Source organism: Rosa chinensis, chromosome 1 (assembly GCF_002994745.2).
Source record: "Rosa chinensis cultivar Old Blush chromosome 1, RchiOBHm-V2, whole genome shotgun sequence".
NCBI classification, from domain to species: Eukaryota; Viridiplantae; Streptophyta; class Magnoliopsida; order Rosales; family Rosaceae; genus Rosa; species Rosa chinensis.
The window spans coordinates 66,098,289-66,114,378 of record NC_037088.1 but is presented as its reverse complement, the minus strand read 5'-3'; the positions used below and the strand labels follow the sequence as shown (position 1 = coordinate 66,114,378).

The window sequence follows — 16,090 nt, the reverse complement described above, 5'->3', positions numbered from 1 at the left end:
GTGGGGTTGTTTTCTTCAAGTGGGCCTATCTTTTCCTTCGATTAGTTTGGCTACGTGAGTAGCCCTGATCATCCACTTGTGACTGAAGGTATGCCTTGGTAGTCCTATGCCTAGCCTTGGTCGTTCACCTCTTGTGACTGAAGGTATGGCCTCGGGCTTCCTTCACCTGATCCTGGGCCTCCAAGCTACCTTGTTTGGTGAGACTGACAGTCTCGTTTCGGACTTCCTTCACCTGGTGTTGGGCTTCCTCCACCTAATGTTGGGGTTCTAAGCTCATTTCTTGGGTGGAACTGATGGCCTCACGTCGGGCTTCCTCCACCTCGTGTTGGGCTTCCAAGCTCCTTGTTGGGTGAAGCTGATAGTCTCGTCTCGGACTTCTTTCACCTCGTGTTGGGCTTCCAAGCTCCTTGTTGGGTGAAGCTGATAGTCTCGTCTCGGACTTCCTTCACCTCGTGCTAGGCTTCCAAGCTCCTTGTTGGGTGAAGCTGATAGTCTCGTCTCGGACTTCCTTCACCTGATGTTGGGCTGATGGGCTCAAGTTGGACTTCATCCACCTCGTGTTGGGCTTCCGAGCTCCTTTCTTGGGTGGAACTGATGGGCTCAAGTCGGGCTTCCTCTACCTCGTGTTGGGCTTCCGAGCTCCTTTCTTGGGTGGAACTGATGAGCTCAAGTCGGGCTTCCTCCACCTCGTGTTGGGCTTCCAAGCTCCTAGTTGGGTGAAGCTAATAGTCTCGTCTCGGACCTCCTTCACCTGATGTTGGGTTTCCTCCACCTAATGTTGGGGTTCCAAGCTCCTTTCTTGGGTGGAACTGATGGCCTCACGTCGGGCTTCCTCCACCTCGTGTTGGGCTTCCAAGCTCCTTGTTGGGTGAAGCTGATAGTCTCGTCTCGGACTTCTTTCACCTGGTGTTGGGCTTCCTCCACCTCTTGTTGGCGGAGCTCTATGGAAAGGGCTATGCATTTTGGCAGAGCTTTCAAAGAGAAGAGAAAGTTGAAGTCCCCCTCAGCCTTGTGAAGGCTGGGTATTTATAGGAGAAGAGGGTTGAGGTGGAAAGGGAAAGGCATGGGCTCAATCCCATAAAATTGGGGTGTCAGCACCCACTCTCTGCTTACTAACGCTCCAGGATGGATTTGACAGAGTTGGTGACAGGTGCCGTCACGTAAACCACCCTTTGTCCTCGAATCACTGTTGACATGACAAGGGAGCCATATTGGGTGTCAGAGCTTGACACGTGGAAAAGTTGGTGAGAGTTGGTCCTTGATGTGTACTACCATGTCTCCTTGACTGCCTCCAAGTGTGAGCCTGAAGGTCGAGGCTTTAGGCTTGGAAGTCGTGGTCATGATCCTTAGAGGTTGAGGCTTCTAAGCCTTAGGAGTCGAATTCTTGGCCTTGGGGGTTGAGGCTCCTGATTCCTTCGGACTATGCTATTCTAATAGCCAGGTCACGATATGCATTGACTTCGCCGTTCAAGGTGACAAGTCAATAACATGGTGACTGTCCAAGACCTAAGAGATGGAGGCCCAAGGTTAAAGACTCGGCATAACATGGTTAGGCATCTTACTAGTCATGGTTATTTTCATCTTAGGATTATCTTTTCTTTCTCGATGAAGGGTTTAAGTGCGTTGAAAGGTTAGGGTCCTACGTGGACTCTTTGACATTTCAACGCGTACCACGTGGAATGGGTTAAAAAGTCAAAAGTATTTGTCGAACCAAATTATGACTTCAACATCATCAGAGTCAGGGGCCGTGGAGTTTCAGTACGTTTCCTTTGTTGTTGAAGCACAAAGCGGCCAATGAAGTACAGCTCCGACGTTAGATTTCCCCAGAGCTTGCCCACAGACTTGCATTAGAACACTCTGCCTTCGAGACTATAAAATATAACCTGAACTCATAGGCTCATAGCACGGAAGTCGAGAAAGAATCTCGATCAATACATCATCAGGGAGATCATCAATGTTAGATTCACCAACTTTGATGATCTTGATGGTGTTGCTGATGCAAGGGACAAAGAATTTACTATAATCACTTCTCATGGATAGTCATTGTGGGATGGCATTATATATAAACGTTTTGTCCGTGTTTCCAAGTGTATATAGGAAAGGAATGTCCATAGTGTATAGGAAAGGAAATTAGAGTCCAGAGGAAAACTCTAGTTTCCTTCTTTGATTTGGATTCCAGTACTTACCTTATGATTTCAATTTTTGTTTTTTTGTTTTTTTTTTTAAGAAATGAAGCAGACATTTATTTTCTCGTGCTCTTGCTCGAGTACCGAGTGCCCAGTGCTTTCCAGTTACGAGTCCTGGTTCACTGATAGTCTTCAGAAATAAACTCATCAGAAAAGAAAAAAAGAAAATTCCTCTGGAAAACTTGGTGATGATGATGAGGAATATATATGTTGGTGAAAGAGGGCAAGCACATTCTGCTTCATTCAAAAGGATGATACTGGGGAGTGGATTTGATACGAAGCACAACAGTGATCAATACACGACGCATTTAAGATGATATAATACACGCACAATTTTCTATCGGAGAAGAATTTTGCCCGGTAAGGCATATCACTGCAATTAAAAGGCAGCTCATTACTAGGCTTAAGAGCAACTCCAACAGATTCCCCATATTTTTATTTTTCTCTACTTTAGGGAAAAATAAACCTCTTTTAGGGAAAGTGAGGAAAGAGAAAACCAAATTCCCTATATTTACAGCAAACTCCAAAATTTTAAGGAAGAATATAGAGATTTTAATGATTGTTGTAAAATAAGGAATCTGTTGGAGATGGAGAAGAAAAAGAGGCTAACGCTTTGCCTTTTGCTTCCCTATAATACAGAAATTATAGGGAAGCTGTTGGAGTTGCTCAACAAGCGCACCATGACAACCTGACCATTCATATAAGTATGCTTCTAGGGAATCTGAACAAGAACTTGACAAATATGACTCGACAATGATGATTGAAAGACAACTAAGCTGAAATTGATACCGAACCAAAAACAAAAACCTCTCGAATTTCATGAAAATGCTTTTATTAAAAAACAAAAAAAAAACAAAATTAATTTACATGAGTTTAAACTAGTCATCAAACACAATAATTTAGATCCTGCGTCTGTAAGGCAGTGTTTCCATGCAGACTTTATCCACAAGGGGTGAGCTTCTTATTGCCAGCACCTCGAGGATTATCGTCTTTCCAGTCATCCCATGCCCTTGCCTTGTCTTGAGCAGCATCATCATCTTCATCATCTTCCTGGGGCGGTCCTGGCAGTTTCCCACTGTCATTGTACCATGAAGAGTTTGCTTCTTCCATGAGTTTAACATTCCTCTCTTGCCATTTGTTCATTATCTCCATCTCCTTCAGCCCAGCGTCCTCAATGCTCATAGTGGGTAACCTTGCACAAAATTTCACTTTAGCATCTCAACATATGTATTAAAATGATAACAGAATCAGAACATAACAACCATATACTTTCAGAATTCAGATACTCTTAGAAAGGTACCTATGACTAGGTTGGAAAACCTGAGCTGCCATCCTTTCCCTCTCACTTGTTATGCTTCCACCAATAAGACTTGCTGGTCCAAAGATTAGTGGCTGGTGTTTGTGCTCATGCATCTGTGACACATTTGCTCTCCCTTCTAGAACATCTTGTGCAAAAGTTGCACATGTGATAGGCGGTGCTGGTTTACTGTACTGCACTCGAGCTGCAGCATTACGATGCCAAGCTTCAGCCCTCTGGGCACGATCATCAAGAACTTCTTGATAAAATTCCTTATCCCCCTCCTGAAATACAAGGTCACAACAAATCTTTTAGACCAGTGTTATACGTTTACGGACTAACCAACTAGCAACAAAAGAGAAACATCTGCTAGACAACTTCCAGCTTTCTACTCAAAAACATTATGTGCATTACTCTATTGAAATACATGGCCAAAACAAAATCTTTGAACCTGTGTTCTTTTACTCAACATTTATAGCTTTACCCGACTAACCAACTACTAGTAATAGAGTAACGCATAGCAGCTAACTGCTAGACCACTTGGAGCTTTCTACTCGAAGACATTCTGCTAGACAATACCTTTGATTGCCTTTCCTTAAAAGCTAGCAACATCTCTTCTTCCTTCTTTAGCATTTCCAATAGATCAAAAGCCTGAACATGATCGCATAAAAGGAGGGCATAAGTCCAAAGCACTGTATAAGAATAATCATGTTGAAGATTACCTTAAGGTAACAAACCAACCTTACAGAGTGCCAAAGAGATAGAAGTAAACCAGGCCTGCAAATAAAAAAAGGAAGTACGTAATCAGACATGTAACTTTATAAAACACTGTAGAAGAAAACCAATCAACAGTCCAGTAACGAGGTCAAGGCTATTTGGACTCCACATTCAACTTTTACATGCAACGTTGTGGCACTCAAACAGACCGAGACACAATAAACACCTGCGAGTGCTAATAGTACTGTCCTCCACAAACAAAAGGAGAAATCAACTAACCTCTCGTTCCTCCTCTCCATCATCATCCAGCACATCTTCATCTCCTGCCTCAATAGGAGTTGACAAGGCAGACGCCCTAGTTGAACGCCCTCTCCGCTCTTTCCTCTCCTTAATTTCCAGCAACTTTGATTCTGCCGCTCTTTGGCGTTTGAATCGAGCAATCTGGATAGATAAACAAGAAGTAGATAAGTAAAATATTACAACAACAAAGCTTCCACCCTATATTTAACTGCCACAAACTTAATATGAACACCAAAATGATACAAGCAATGACAAGTTGCCAGGAAAATGGTGTCACAACATCAAACTATCATGTCTTTCCAAACAAAATGATTGGGAAAAAAAAAACGTACCTTCTGAGCCCTTCGGTCAGCCATTGAATTGGATTTTGGACCATCTTGTCTAGACGCTTCCAACTCTTCTTCCGGCACAAGCTCCATCGCCTCACAAAACGAAACAAATTCCTACAGCGTTTTCCCTTACATAATCAGAATCACAACACAAAACTTCAAACCCGAAAAACTCCACATATATTCCCAAAAAAAAAAAACACGCACACACACTGAACATCATGGTATGCAACTATTCAATACACCTCACCTTTAACTTAGCCTGAGCTGCCTTAACAATCTGTATCCTATCATCATGCCCAACCTTCTCAGTCAACTCACCAAGATAATACGGCACCTACAATCAAAACCAACTCATCACTTCAACACCAAAAAGACCAAAACTTTTAGCCACCACTACACAAAAAAGATCACCAAAAACGTGAAATTACCATAATATACTTGAGATTGGTGGTGCTGATATCCTCCTTGGTCTCGTTGGTTGAGAACAACCCAAGCTTGCTTATCATTTCATCGCACTTCTCCAGAGCCCTGCACGCTTTCTTCACCTCCTCCTATTTCACCCATCGCTCAAATCAATTACCCATAAACACCAAAACCCTTGAAATTGAATCCATTTAGCTTACGGTGTGGATTAGCTGACCTGATCAATCTCATTGCCGGACTCCGTCGCCGTGAAATGGACCTTCCGAGCTTGCTCGAACAGCGCCGGTAGAGGCATATCGTCCATATTGAGTTCGCCCATCGATGTTAATTTGGAGAAATGATCCAAAGAATTAAGCTTTGAATCGCGGAATTTGAAATTCTAGGGTTTTTGAGATTTGGGAATTTGGGATTCTGGAAGGGATTGGAAATTTCGGGAAATTAAAGAGGGAGAAGTATTTATATGGGGAGTTTCTGTGTGGAAAGAACAACTCGGTTATGGTGGATCCGCGTTGCCACGTGGAACAATTTTTTTTTATTTTTTGAATTTTAATGAAAGTAATAAAAGACTCCAAAATATCATTCAAATAATATAGTCGTACATACACTTGATCGAGAAAATGGCTTGTGTTACTTCTCTGAGGCCATCAAAGATGAAAGTATGTTCTAAAATGTGTGTTTTATAACCTACAATTTTTATGAAAATTAGCACTTTTGATATTTTTGAGAATAATTGTCCGGGAGCAAAGGTAAATTTATATGATTTTACAAGAATTCAATCCCATAAGGTCTTATGCACCGGAATGATGGCTTTCTTTATGTAAAGCAATAAAGGTCATCGAGATAAGTGTTTGACTAATTATTGATTATTTTGGTGAAAGAGTTATTTTCTTTTACGAGTGTTGGCCGATTCTTTTAAGCTTCCAAATGAGTCTCAAATGAGACATGGAAATAACATTGAGCATTGAAAATAAAAGAAAGTTTGATTTTGACAAGACCAGTAAAAGGACCAAAGAAGCATCTGCACAGATACTTAAATATTTTAAACCTTATAAACTCTTAAACAATAGAAACTGACACACACTCGTCTTATACCTGAATCGAAATTACCTCATTTCAAAAAGCCAACCGATCTTAATCCTTCAAATCTTAGATCAATTCATGTTTATTTCTAACTGTCAAGATTTCATAGCCGCAGTGGCCTTATTAGGGGAACTTCAAACTCAATTTTGGCAGGGAAATAGTTCAGACTTCAACAAAACTGAAAATCTCTATTTTACCCAAAAATTACTGTTCCAAAAAATTCATGATGCTTTCTTTTGTTTACAAAAATGCCAATTTTTGTGCAAAGCTTTGATTTAAAGGCCATTTTAACTAATTTCTCTTTTGCTTTTATTACTCTATCTTTACCACATAGAGTTGAGTGATAATTTTGGTCACCATCATACAAGTTATTTGGACAATGAGTTATAACTGCGAATGGTATGAATGAGCTACTCAATTATTTCAAAATGCCAAAATGGAGAGTGATTGATACAAAGACCAGTAGACAAAGGCTCGGTAAAAGGTGAAGCTACAAGACACACAAACAGAAATTACAAAAATAGAAATAAAAGGGAAAGAGAATTATTCTGTACATTTTGTCCACCCCCCCCTACTTGTAGATTTCACAATTAATATTGAATACTCACCCTGTGGAAGAAGAATCAAATTGAAGAGAAGATGGTAACAATATTAACATATTGTTCATGAAATGAAAGTTTTTGAGAATCAAATTGAAGAGAAGATGGTAACAATATTGACATATTGTTCATGAAATGGAAGTTTTTGAATCAAAGTTCAAGTAATTCCACCATTCCTAGTGGACCCAAGAAAAACACAATAATTTAATACAAAGCCATGTTGGGAACATGTGCTGTGATCACAAATATCCAGACTTAAGACTGTGACACTAGTATATTCTTCTTTCTTGTTTCCCCTTTCTTTAATTATTTTCAGAAAATGTTTATGCAGGTCAGAGGGGAAGCGATTGCTTGGAGATAATCAAATTATGAGTCCAGCATCACCTACCCCAGATTCCAAGGGCAGATCAAGCAAAACTAGAATAAAGAAACTTAGGTGCTTATTACTGGTCCTTTTTCTGTTATTATAAAAACACTAAAGTGTGATTTGCAGCTTTTCAAGTTCAATGAATTTTCTCATAGCATTTGATGAACAAGTTGCTGCTGCTGCTGCTTTACAGGTCTCTCAGCCAAGAGAGAAAGTTCAGAAGAAGCCCATCTCTCTGGAGTCTGGACCCATGACCCATCTGCTTAGGTGGTTCCATTATCATCATTCTGAACTGGAAGTGAAATTCTACATTGGTAAATACATGTACTCCTACTTTTATATTATTGGTCTTATAAATGTTGGAAATTTCTATCTTTGGTTTTGGTTGAAACTGACTGGGTTTTAGTTGAATTGGGTATGCTATGTGGTTCTCAAATACTTGGTTGCAATAATGGGTTTCTGATTCTGAAGTATCTTTTTTTTTTTTTTCAGTTTGTTTTGGTAAAGAAAATTAGAAAAGAAGTAGCAAACAGATATGATTACTGAAAACTATTATCTATTTTGTAGTCTTTTGGGGATTACTTTTGTGACACTTAAAAATACTTTATGCTGTGTAGTTTTCTACAGGTAAGCAAGCCACTCTGGAAATATACAATTTTATTCTGGGACTGTTTCGTTTGGGATATGTTTATTGTTTTCCTGGAGTCCACTCTTACTAGTAATGGTGACAAACAACCAGGAATCTAGTGCTTTTGCTTCCAATATCAGTCATGACTCATGACCAGTGCTGCCCAAGAAAATGAAGAACATGTGGGGTTGTGCTGTTGAGGTCAGCCTTTCACTGAAAACCAGGGAACAAAGAACCTTCTCCAATTCTCTTTTTTTAACTGATTTTGCAGTATCATATATGAGTAACACCTCAATGGCTTTTGCAGGCTCTAGCCGTTGAAGTACTGCACTTTCCGAGCTATAAATTCAATCTCAGTTAGCTGTGGTTTGTGGTTTCAAGCTGCAAGAATCATACGCGTCTTCTTTCTGTAAGTTCTCTTACAATTCATGAATGTTAGGTACTGAAATGATTCATATATAGTTGTGATAAGACCTGTTGTTTCTTGATTACCTTGCTGGTTTTTGTGTTTTCTATTTGGTAATCTAGTACTACACTAGGTTCCATGTTTACAATCTTATTTAGTTATAGTATGTGAATTGTTGAAGCTCTACACTGATGCTTAAACTTTAGAGTTCCAAATCAAAGTCTGACCTTTAGTTTTTAATTTGATATTGTTACCTAAAGGAGAGGAAGTAAAGCTTCTGAGTGATGGAAGAGAGAGTGGTGGCGAATTCGTATTTGATTGTTTCTGAAGATAAGAGTGATAGCTTGTATCCTACATACTTTGGTATTTCTTGTGCATTCTTTGCTCTACGGCTCCTGTCAATATCTGATGTGCAAGATGAGAGGTTGTCTGAAGTGCGTGATAAGATGCTTCGAGGGAGTGCCCAACTATTGGGATTGCTGATGTGGAGAGTTCAGAAAGAAGGAAGAGGTGGGAAAGAATGTGAGCTTCTCCATAAGCTTGAAATTGCTGAAAGAGAGATTAGAGAGTTGAAGAGACTGAGGCATGAAGACGCAAAGGCGAACGAGAAAGTTGTGAGCATCTTTGCTGCACAGGAGCAGAGTTGGTTGAACGAAAGGAAGAAACTGAGGCAGCACATTGGAGCTTTAATGAGTGGATTGAGGATTTTTGAGAAAAAGAAGGATCAAGCAATTACTCACTGGAATGAAAAAATGAGGAAAATGGAGCATTTGGTGCAATCTAAGGACAAGGAATTGGGGGATATGGAGCAGAAGTTGAAAGAATTAGAAGAAAAGCTAACAGAGGCTGAAAATGTGGCTGAAGAATTGAGAGAAAAGGCAAAGAGTGAGGCTCAGCAGCATTCTTCTGAAATTTTGAAGCACAGAACTGCATTCATTGAGCTTGTGTCAAACCAAAGGCAGCTGGATGCTGATATGGGCCGAGCACTTAGGCAAGTCGAAGCTACTAAACGGGAGTGTAATTTAGTCTTGGATCAAAAGGAGGAGTCAGTTTTGATGGTCCAAAAACTATCTGCGGAGATTGTAAAGATGCACAAGGATTTGGAACAGAAAGACAAGATTTTATCAGCAATGCTGAGGAAATCAAAGTTGGACATATCAGAGAAGCAAATGCTTGTAAAGGAGATTAAGTTGTCAAAGGCAAAGAGGAAGCAAGCTGAACTTGAAACAGAACGATGGAAAGTAGTATCTGAGTCTAAACATGAGAGGCACTCATTGAGAAGTATGTTGGCGAAAGCAAATTTGAGGTTTGAGGTTGCTTTAAATGAACGAGTCATGAATACTAGTGCAACAGGTACATCTCATCTTGGGTATGAAAGTCCTGAGTTTAGAAATGAGTCTGTTGAGTACTCTTTCGAGGAAAATGTCGACTTAGGTGAGAACTGAACTCTTTAAGTATCCTTTTTGATTTAGCATATATGGCTCCTCCAGTTAACCTCATTTTTTGTTATTGACTTTAATTAATGACAGCTGACATGAAGCAGTTGGAAGGTTGGGTTAGCTCAGAGGCAGAGAGGTATGCAGCAGTAATTGAGCAGAGGCATCACCTAGAAATAGATGCTTTTATAGAACAGTTAAGAATTAAAGATGAGAAACTAGAGACTTACAGATGGCGCTTGTTGAGCATGGAAATAGAGTCAAAGAGGTTAGACTCCCATCTTGAGGGACTGAATAAGGATATCTCACAACTCAGACATAACAACATGAAATTGGAAGCCTTGTTATCAGAGCGAGAAGAAGAATCAACTTCCCTAAAAGAGCAGTTTGCATCACAGTTGAGGTTTCTACATTCCCAGATGAACAACTTTAGGAGAAAAGCTGAGGAGCAAAGTCAGAAAACAGAAACAAGTTTGGTTGAACTATCTCAGGAGGAAGACGCTAAGAAAGAAGATGAAACCTCATCTTATATAGAGTCTAACGATCAAACGTTGAAGGTACAATCTCCTGACAAAGATTTTGAAATTGAGAAGAATGTTTTGCATGAGGGTACAAGTCAAGAGGGAAGTGAAACTTGTGCAAGTCCTGTGGAAGTTATTGGTGCCGAAAAGTGGGTGATTGCATCACCAAGCCAGGCCTCAAGTACAAATAATAATTCACTGTGGAGGATGGATCTCCAAGCTCTGGGAGTGTCCTACAAGATCAAGAGGCTGAAGCAACAACTTCTTATGCTGGAAAGATTTACAGGAAAGCATGATAACAGCGCAGATCACAAGGAAGGCAATGATGATGGAAAAAGTGGGATGAAAGATTATCTTTTGCTAATGTCTTTGTTGAACAAACAAGTTGGACGGTACCAATCCCTCCAAGGGAAAGTTGACGACCTCTGCCAACGGATGGTAAGCTTCGACTCTTGATTTAAGTCTATTTAAAATAATATACATATCCAAAATAAGAAAGATACTATGTATCTCTAATTCTATGAAACATTAGGATCTAACCAAGACTAAACAGGTCCAAAAGTAGAAGCAAATGTTGAAGTTAGCACATTTTTGTAGCTTCACTATATGATAGTCATATTTTGCATTGGCACATCTTTTACTAACTGAAATGGACTTTATTTATGGTTTTTCAGCATGAGAATGATCTAGATGGAAATGGGAGACGCGGAGATTCTGATGTTGCAAGAACAAAGGACAAGTCTAAAACACTAGAGCACTTTCTTGATGAAACATTTCAGTTGCAGAGATATATGGTTGCCACAGGCCAGAGACTAATGGAAATCCTACCCAAGATTGCTTCTGGAATTGTTGGGATTGCTGTAGAGCTACAAAAGTGCCCAAGCTTTGACATGAATCGCTTCACCGAGTTTATCAGGACTCTCTTCCAGGAAGTTCAAAGAGGTTTGGAAGTTCGAATAGCTCGAATGATTGGAGATCTTGAAGGCACTTTGGCTTGTGATGGAATGATACACTTGAGGAGGTAGTGATGTGGTTTGATCCACAAGATTAATAACAGTAGCTTCTACTGATTTATATACTCATATTTGTATAGCCAAATAACGTATATAATCTCAATGCAGAAGAAATACCATGAATTTAACCTTTAATTTGTTAGATCATCAATCTCATACAGAATCGTAACTTTATTCCAATATACAGAAAGAAAACAAACATGAAAGGAGGATGAGAAGAGCCCTTTTTTTTTCTTTAATTCAAATGGAAAGACATTTTTTCTTTTTTTCTTTTCCTCTTATTCAAATGAAAGAGCCCCTTTTATATTATGTAGGAACTTAATCTGACCTTCCAAATGAGCAATTCAAACATTGGGAATCTTATAATAGAAAAAAAATGACCCAAACATGGATTCATAACCCTTTATATATTCTCCCATAAAATCTCAATTAATTATACAAAAGTTCTTATAGTACGAGACATTCTCTGATTCTCCTTTACAATTAGTAGTCGCCAGCAAATTGGTTACATGTCAATTTGAAGCGGTAGCTTTGTTGGGTTTCCGTACTAATATTCGTCATAACAGAAGAAAAAGAAACACTTGGTGATAGAATTGTAGGTATATGAGGTCTATATATCGAATTGTAGCTATTGCTCAATAAACTCGTCAAACTGAGATGAAGCTTCAATGAATCTAGGAATGAAATGAGGATGTGGTCCTCTTACCTGGTTGGGAAATGTTGCTCATGCACTTATACCCTAATCCATTAATGGCTTTGATAGGTCACAGTTAGTTTTAATTGATTTACATGGCTCTGCACGCACATTTGTTCCCATTTTCCACTACCATTTTTAATTTGGGTAGTTGAGTTAGTTGGTGATTAAAACTTTGCTGAGCTGAAAACTTTGTTTTTCATGGTGGATAGAAGCGGAGGTAGAAGCTAGAATTCTCTGTTCTGATCAATGATTACCTATTATTGCTATATATATGAGGAAAAGTACTCACAAACAGACAGTTTCAACATCTGATAATGCATTAGTTACTAACAACTCATCTGTCTATGCACTCTCAATTTGTTTTTATGCATTTCCGTACTGTAAAAGAACAAGAAAAAGACCTGTAAAACTAGGACAGACATACTAAATCCAATATCATTCCCTTACCAGAAGGAGGTGCACAATATTAATTATCATACAGTAATGGCTTGTAGTAGGAGTAGGATTACAGCTCAAAATGGACTATGAGAGTTGCGTTTTCTTTCTTTTTGAATTGGAACAAAAAATAAAACAACGAACAATCTAATGACGTGAGCCTTCGCAATTAGAACTTTTGATCACGCATTCTTTGTTTTCTGGTTGGTATTGGATGACTAGTAGATGCATGTTTCTCATTTTCTCTTTTTGGGTCCCAATGACTTAAAGAACTTGTTGGATATATGCATGTGCTTTCTTTTCTTCTATTTTTCTTTGTTACTTCACACACAGCTACCTAGCGAGTATTATTGTGAACTACTAATAATGCAGAAGAAGTGGGATACTGATATAGAGAAAAAAAATCAAAATTATTGATCAGTACTTGTCATGAAAGTAAAGAATGGGATATGAGTGAGCTCATAAACTGTAGAATAATCAATAATGAAGTCAATTGGCAATGTTTCACTAGCTTCATTCTATATATTTGGCTTTGTCGGTAGGAAAGGACAAGAAATAGAAGAGGGAGTTGAAATTAGCAACTCAAATATTTACTACCGCTCATGTTCTAATCTAGCTCAGCTTCATTACCATCAAGAATATATACACATCTGAAAACCCTAAATCTAGAGTAGTGTGAGTAGAAAAACCCTAAATCTTAAAGCTTTAATAAAGTCTCTGTTAGTTCTGTAAATCTAAACCATCTGGATGATCGAATACTTTAATTTGAAGTATATATTGGTTCTTCAATCCCCGGTCTTTTCCATATGCAGAAAAAACCAAAGGAATCAGACCATACGCCAGTACTTTTGTACTGGGTAACATTCTTTTGACTCGATAAAGTTTGTAAAGTACCATAAAGATCTAAGCTTTTGTCATTCATATCACCTCCAGCTTCCAATTCCAAATATGTACCCGCCTAAACCAGATTGAAGCGAAGCGAAAGAGAGATTTCTCCTCTCTAGTATGAAAAAATCATACAAGGGCATAAATACGAGGAAAGCAAGATTGTGTTGTTTGTGTTATATTGCGACATGATAAGTAGTGAAATCGATCCTAAACTTGTTATCAATTTTACATAACATAAAACGAGCATGATTAATTAAACACAATACATTGTCATGTCAACTCTAGTGTAAATCTTGATAATTAGCAGTATGGTTAGAGAAAATTTGTGATCTATACAATCTTTTTCGGCATACGTATATAATTAAATCACAATTTGCCTCCAAATTTAATAGTGTATTACATGGAATCACAATTTTCCTCCAAATTTAGTAGTGTATTACATGGTGCTCCGCAACTTGAAATTGTTAATTAGTTAATTACATGTGATGCTCGAAACCAATTTGCAATCTAAGACTTTCCGGTTTCAGAATTTACTTGATCTCATCACACATTTTGTACGTGCCTACTTGGCTTCTCTGCAAATACCCAGAATACCAGTTTTACAATCTCCATGATATGACTTGTTGTAGTGACCAATTGACAAACACTGAAACCTCGACAGTTAAAGGTCGTTATCTCTACCTGACCACTTTGACCCACAATGTCGTTTTGGTCATTTAGCAAACCCTGTGACAAAATATAAGAGGACTAGTCATTTCCTCGTGAAGAAGAAGCGCCATAGGAGCGTTTGCTCTGTGATCGACCATTCACATTTCATATTCACCTCCACCAACTCTCACTCTCTCTCTCGCTCTCAAAACTCAAACACCCCCTTCTCTCTCTATATAAACCCACAAAACCTACTTCACCATCCGACTAGAACACTAAGCAGAGCCTCTCTGCTTTTCTAGAGAGAGAGAGAGAGAGAGAGGCGAGGAGGTGATGGAGAAGGAGTCTGAGGCAGTGAACGAAGCAAGCCCCATAAGGAAGCTGGCTCTGTTCTCACTTCCGAGCCAGCCACCCGAGCCTCCAGGGATGCTGACGCCGCCGCTGCTGACTTCAGTCTCGGTTCCTTTCCAGTGGGAGGAGGCGCCGGGAAAACCCCGACACTTCGGCGGCGGAGAAGGCGGCGGAGGAACAGAGACCAAGGCCAAGTGCGCGAGATCCTTGGAGCTGCCTCCGAGGTTGTTGGTGAGTGAGGCTAAAGTTACCAACATGCCTTCCCCGACGACTGTGCTGGATGGACCTGAGGTGGGCCGGACTCTGTCGTTTTCGTATGCATTGAGGAGCCCGAGCAAGGAGGTTAAGGGCGGCGGCGGCGGGGGGTTTGGGTCTATGAGGTGGGCCAGGTTTCGGAAGAACAAGGAGGCCGGTGAGGGCAATTTCGACTTTCCGCCTACCGACAGCGGTGGTGATCGGACAAAGGTGAAGATCACAAGGGTTAGGAGTAAGGCTAGCTTCTTCAATGGTGCTCATCACTCAAGGTCACACATGTGGGTAAGTGCCTCCCATCTTAAATTGAATTTTGTTTTGCATAAGATCTATGTTTTTGATGAACTTGAGTTTGTTCATGGTCTTGATACGTTTTGGTTACATCATGGTTTTGATACTTCGTTATGTTGTTCTATAATTATTTTTTATTTTTGGCAAAAATGTTGTAGAAACTTTATGATGCATTTCATGATTCTAATTTTATAAAGAAGACAAAGAAAAGGAATAAACAATTGTTCTTTCATAATGTGTCCACATAATTGGCCAAAACATAACATGTTCTTTTTGGTTCATAGCCAAATAATACATGTTATTTTCACATGAAAATGTTATAATTATTTTTAGTTTTGCCAGTATGTTGTAGAAACACCATGATTATAATTTTCTAAAAGAGATAAAGAAAAGGAATAAGCAATTGTTCTTTCATAATGTGTCTACATACTTGGCCAAAACATATCATGTTCCTCCTTTTGGTTTTAGGGCCAAAACATACCTACATGTTGATTTCACATGAAACTGTTAGCTTAGAATTTTAAATGGACATAAAGGTCCAATTGTGTGCACTAGCTACCTTCCCATTTTCTCCTAATGATTGGACCTCTCTTGATAAGAGTCTGAAAGAAATGGAAAAGACTATGAGTGTATAAAAAAAATGTGATATTCTTTTTGTTTAATCAAATGCCTCTTGTTAATGAAATTAGTTAGTTTAATGACTTCTTGTTGCTCAAAAAGTTAAATACAATTTTGGGGTGAATCAGATAGTTATTTTCTATTTTATTAATGCAGGCCAGCATCTGTGAAAGCTTAAAGCAGGTGGTTCCATGGAGACGCAGACAGGAAAAACTGAGAAAATCTGCTACTGTTGGATATGAACCTCAAAATCCAATTCTCACTAGTTAATCAGTTTATGTAAAATATAGCATATATGAAGAAATGGTCCTAATAGTACAAATTACATATATAAACCAAGTCTTCGTCTCTATGTAATGAAGCAACTACCAACAATTTGTTTCCATTTTCTAGTTTGATGAATATTTCTACTCTAGTACTATATATTCTTTTTCAAAGCCATCACATTATGTATGATATGATTTGACCAGTATAAGTAGAGCTTAATTATTAGTAGCAAAGCCTCTCTGAAAAAGCAATAATTGACACGAAACAGATAGGAAATGGTTTAAAACGCAAAACCAAGATCAAGAAACTTCATTTCTAGCATAGAAAATTATGCCAGT

The 16,090-nt window shown here is 39.0% G+C and overlaps 3 protein-coding genes across 5 annotated transcripts; 2 read left to right on the top strand and 1 right to left on the bottom strand.

Moving 5' to 3' along the window:
- Positions 1–2,943: 2,943 nt before the first annotated feature.
- LOC112182979 (PP2A regulatory subunit TAP46) lies at positions 2,944–5,708 on the bottom strand. The gene is made up of 9 exons (XM_024321571.2): positions 5,473–5,708; positions 5,261–5,383; positions 5,080–5,166; positions 4,833–4,943; positions 4,480–4,641; positions 4,225–4,260; positions 4,063–4,134; positions 3,487–3,767; positions 2,944–3,378 (listed from the first exon to the last, which is right to left on the bottom strand). Exons 1-9 carry the CDS (start codon positions 5,572–5,574, stop codon positions 3,126–3,128), a joined length of 1,227 nt encoding a protein of 408 aa, XP_024177339.1. The 5' UTR covers positions 5,575–5,708; the 3' UTR covers positions 2,944–3,125.
- Positions 5,709–7,157: 1,449 nt separating this feature from the next.
- On the top strand, positions 7,158–11,447 carry LOC112182963 (interaptin). Of its 3 annotated transcripts, XM_024321540.2 has the most exons (8): positions 7,158–7,370; positions 7,495–7,615; positions 7,919–7,928; positions 8,041–8,130; positions 8,237–8,338; positions 8,596–9,769; positions 9,865–10,730; positions 10,967–11,447. In XM_024321540.2, the coding sequence occupies exons 6-8, from the start codon at positions 8,620–8,622 to the stop codon at positions 11,315–11,317; spliced, it is 2,367 nt and encodes a 788-aa protein (XP_024177308.1). In that variant the 5' UTR covers positions 7,158–7,370; positions 7,495–7,615; positions 7,919–7,928; positions 8,041–8,130; positions 8,237–8,338; positions 8,596–8,619; the 3' UTR covers positions 11,318–11,447. The 3 variants fall into 3 exon arrangements, with proteins under 3 accessions (XP_024177308.1, XP_024177326.1, XP_040368431.1); XM_024321558.2 differs by lacking the exon at positions 7,919–7,928; XM_040512497.1 differs by lacking the exon at positions 7,919–7,928 and having other exon boundaries at positions 7,929–8,130.
- A 2,638-nt stretch (positions 11,448–14,085) lies between these two features.
- On the top strand, positions 14,086–15,895 carry LOC112203566 (uncharacterized protein At4g00950). The gene is made up of 2 exons (XM_024344514.2): positions 14,086–14,861; positions 15,642–15,895. The coding sequence occupies exons 1-2, from the start codon at positions 14,307–14,309 to the stop codon at positions 15,753–15,755; spliced, it is 669 nt and encodes a 222-aa protein (XP_024200282.1). The 5' UTR covers positions 14,086–14,306; the 3' UTR covers positions 15,756–15,895.
- Positions 15,896–16,090: the final 195 nt, after the last annotated feature.

Bases quoted from the DNA above. Each gene is read 5' to 3' on its own strand.
- LOC112182979 (XM_024321571.2), bottom strand. From the start codon at position 5,574: ATGGGCGAACTCAATATGGACGATATGCCTCTACCGGCGCTGTTCGAG. The intron at 4,944-5,079 runs GTGAGGTGTATT...AAAACGCTGTAG, and splicing joins CAGCTCAGGCTAAGTTAAAG to GAATTTGTTTCGTTTTGTGA. The intron at 4,261-4,479 runs GTTAGTTGATTT...TTTTATTTGCAG, and splicing joins ATGGAGAGGAGGAACGAGAG to GCCTGGTTTACTTCTATCTC.
- LOC112182963 (XM_024321558.2), top strand. From the start codon at position 8,620: ATGGAAGAGAGAGTGGTGGCGAATTCGTATTTGATTGTTTCTGAAGAT. The intron at 9,770-9,864 runs GTGAGAACTGAA...AATTAATGACAG, and splicing joins CGAGGAAAATGTCGACTTAG to CTGACATGAAGCAGTTGGAA. The intron at 10,731-10,966 runs GTAAGCTTCGAC...ATGGTTTTTCAG, and splicing joins ACGACCTCTGCCAACGGATG to CATGAGAATGATCTAGATGG.
- LOC112203566 (XM_024344514.2), top strand. From the start codon at position 14,307: ATGGAGAAGGAGTCTGAGGCAGTGAACGAAGCAAGCCCCATAAGGAAG. The intron at 14,862-15,641 runs GTAAGTGCCTCC...TTATTAATGCAG, and splicing joins ACTCAAGGTCACACATGTGG to GCCAGCATCTGTGAAAGCTT.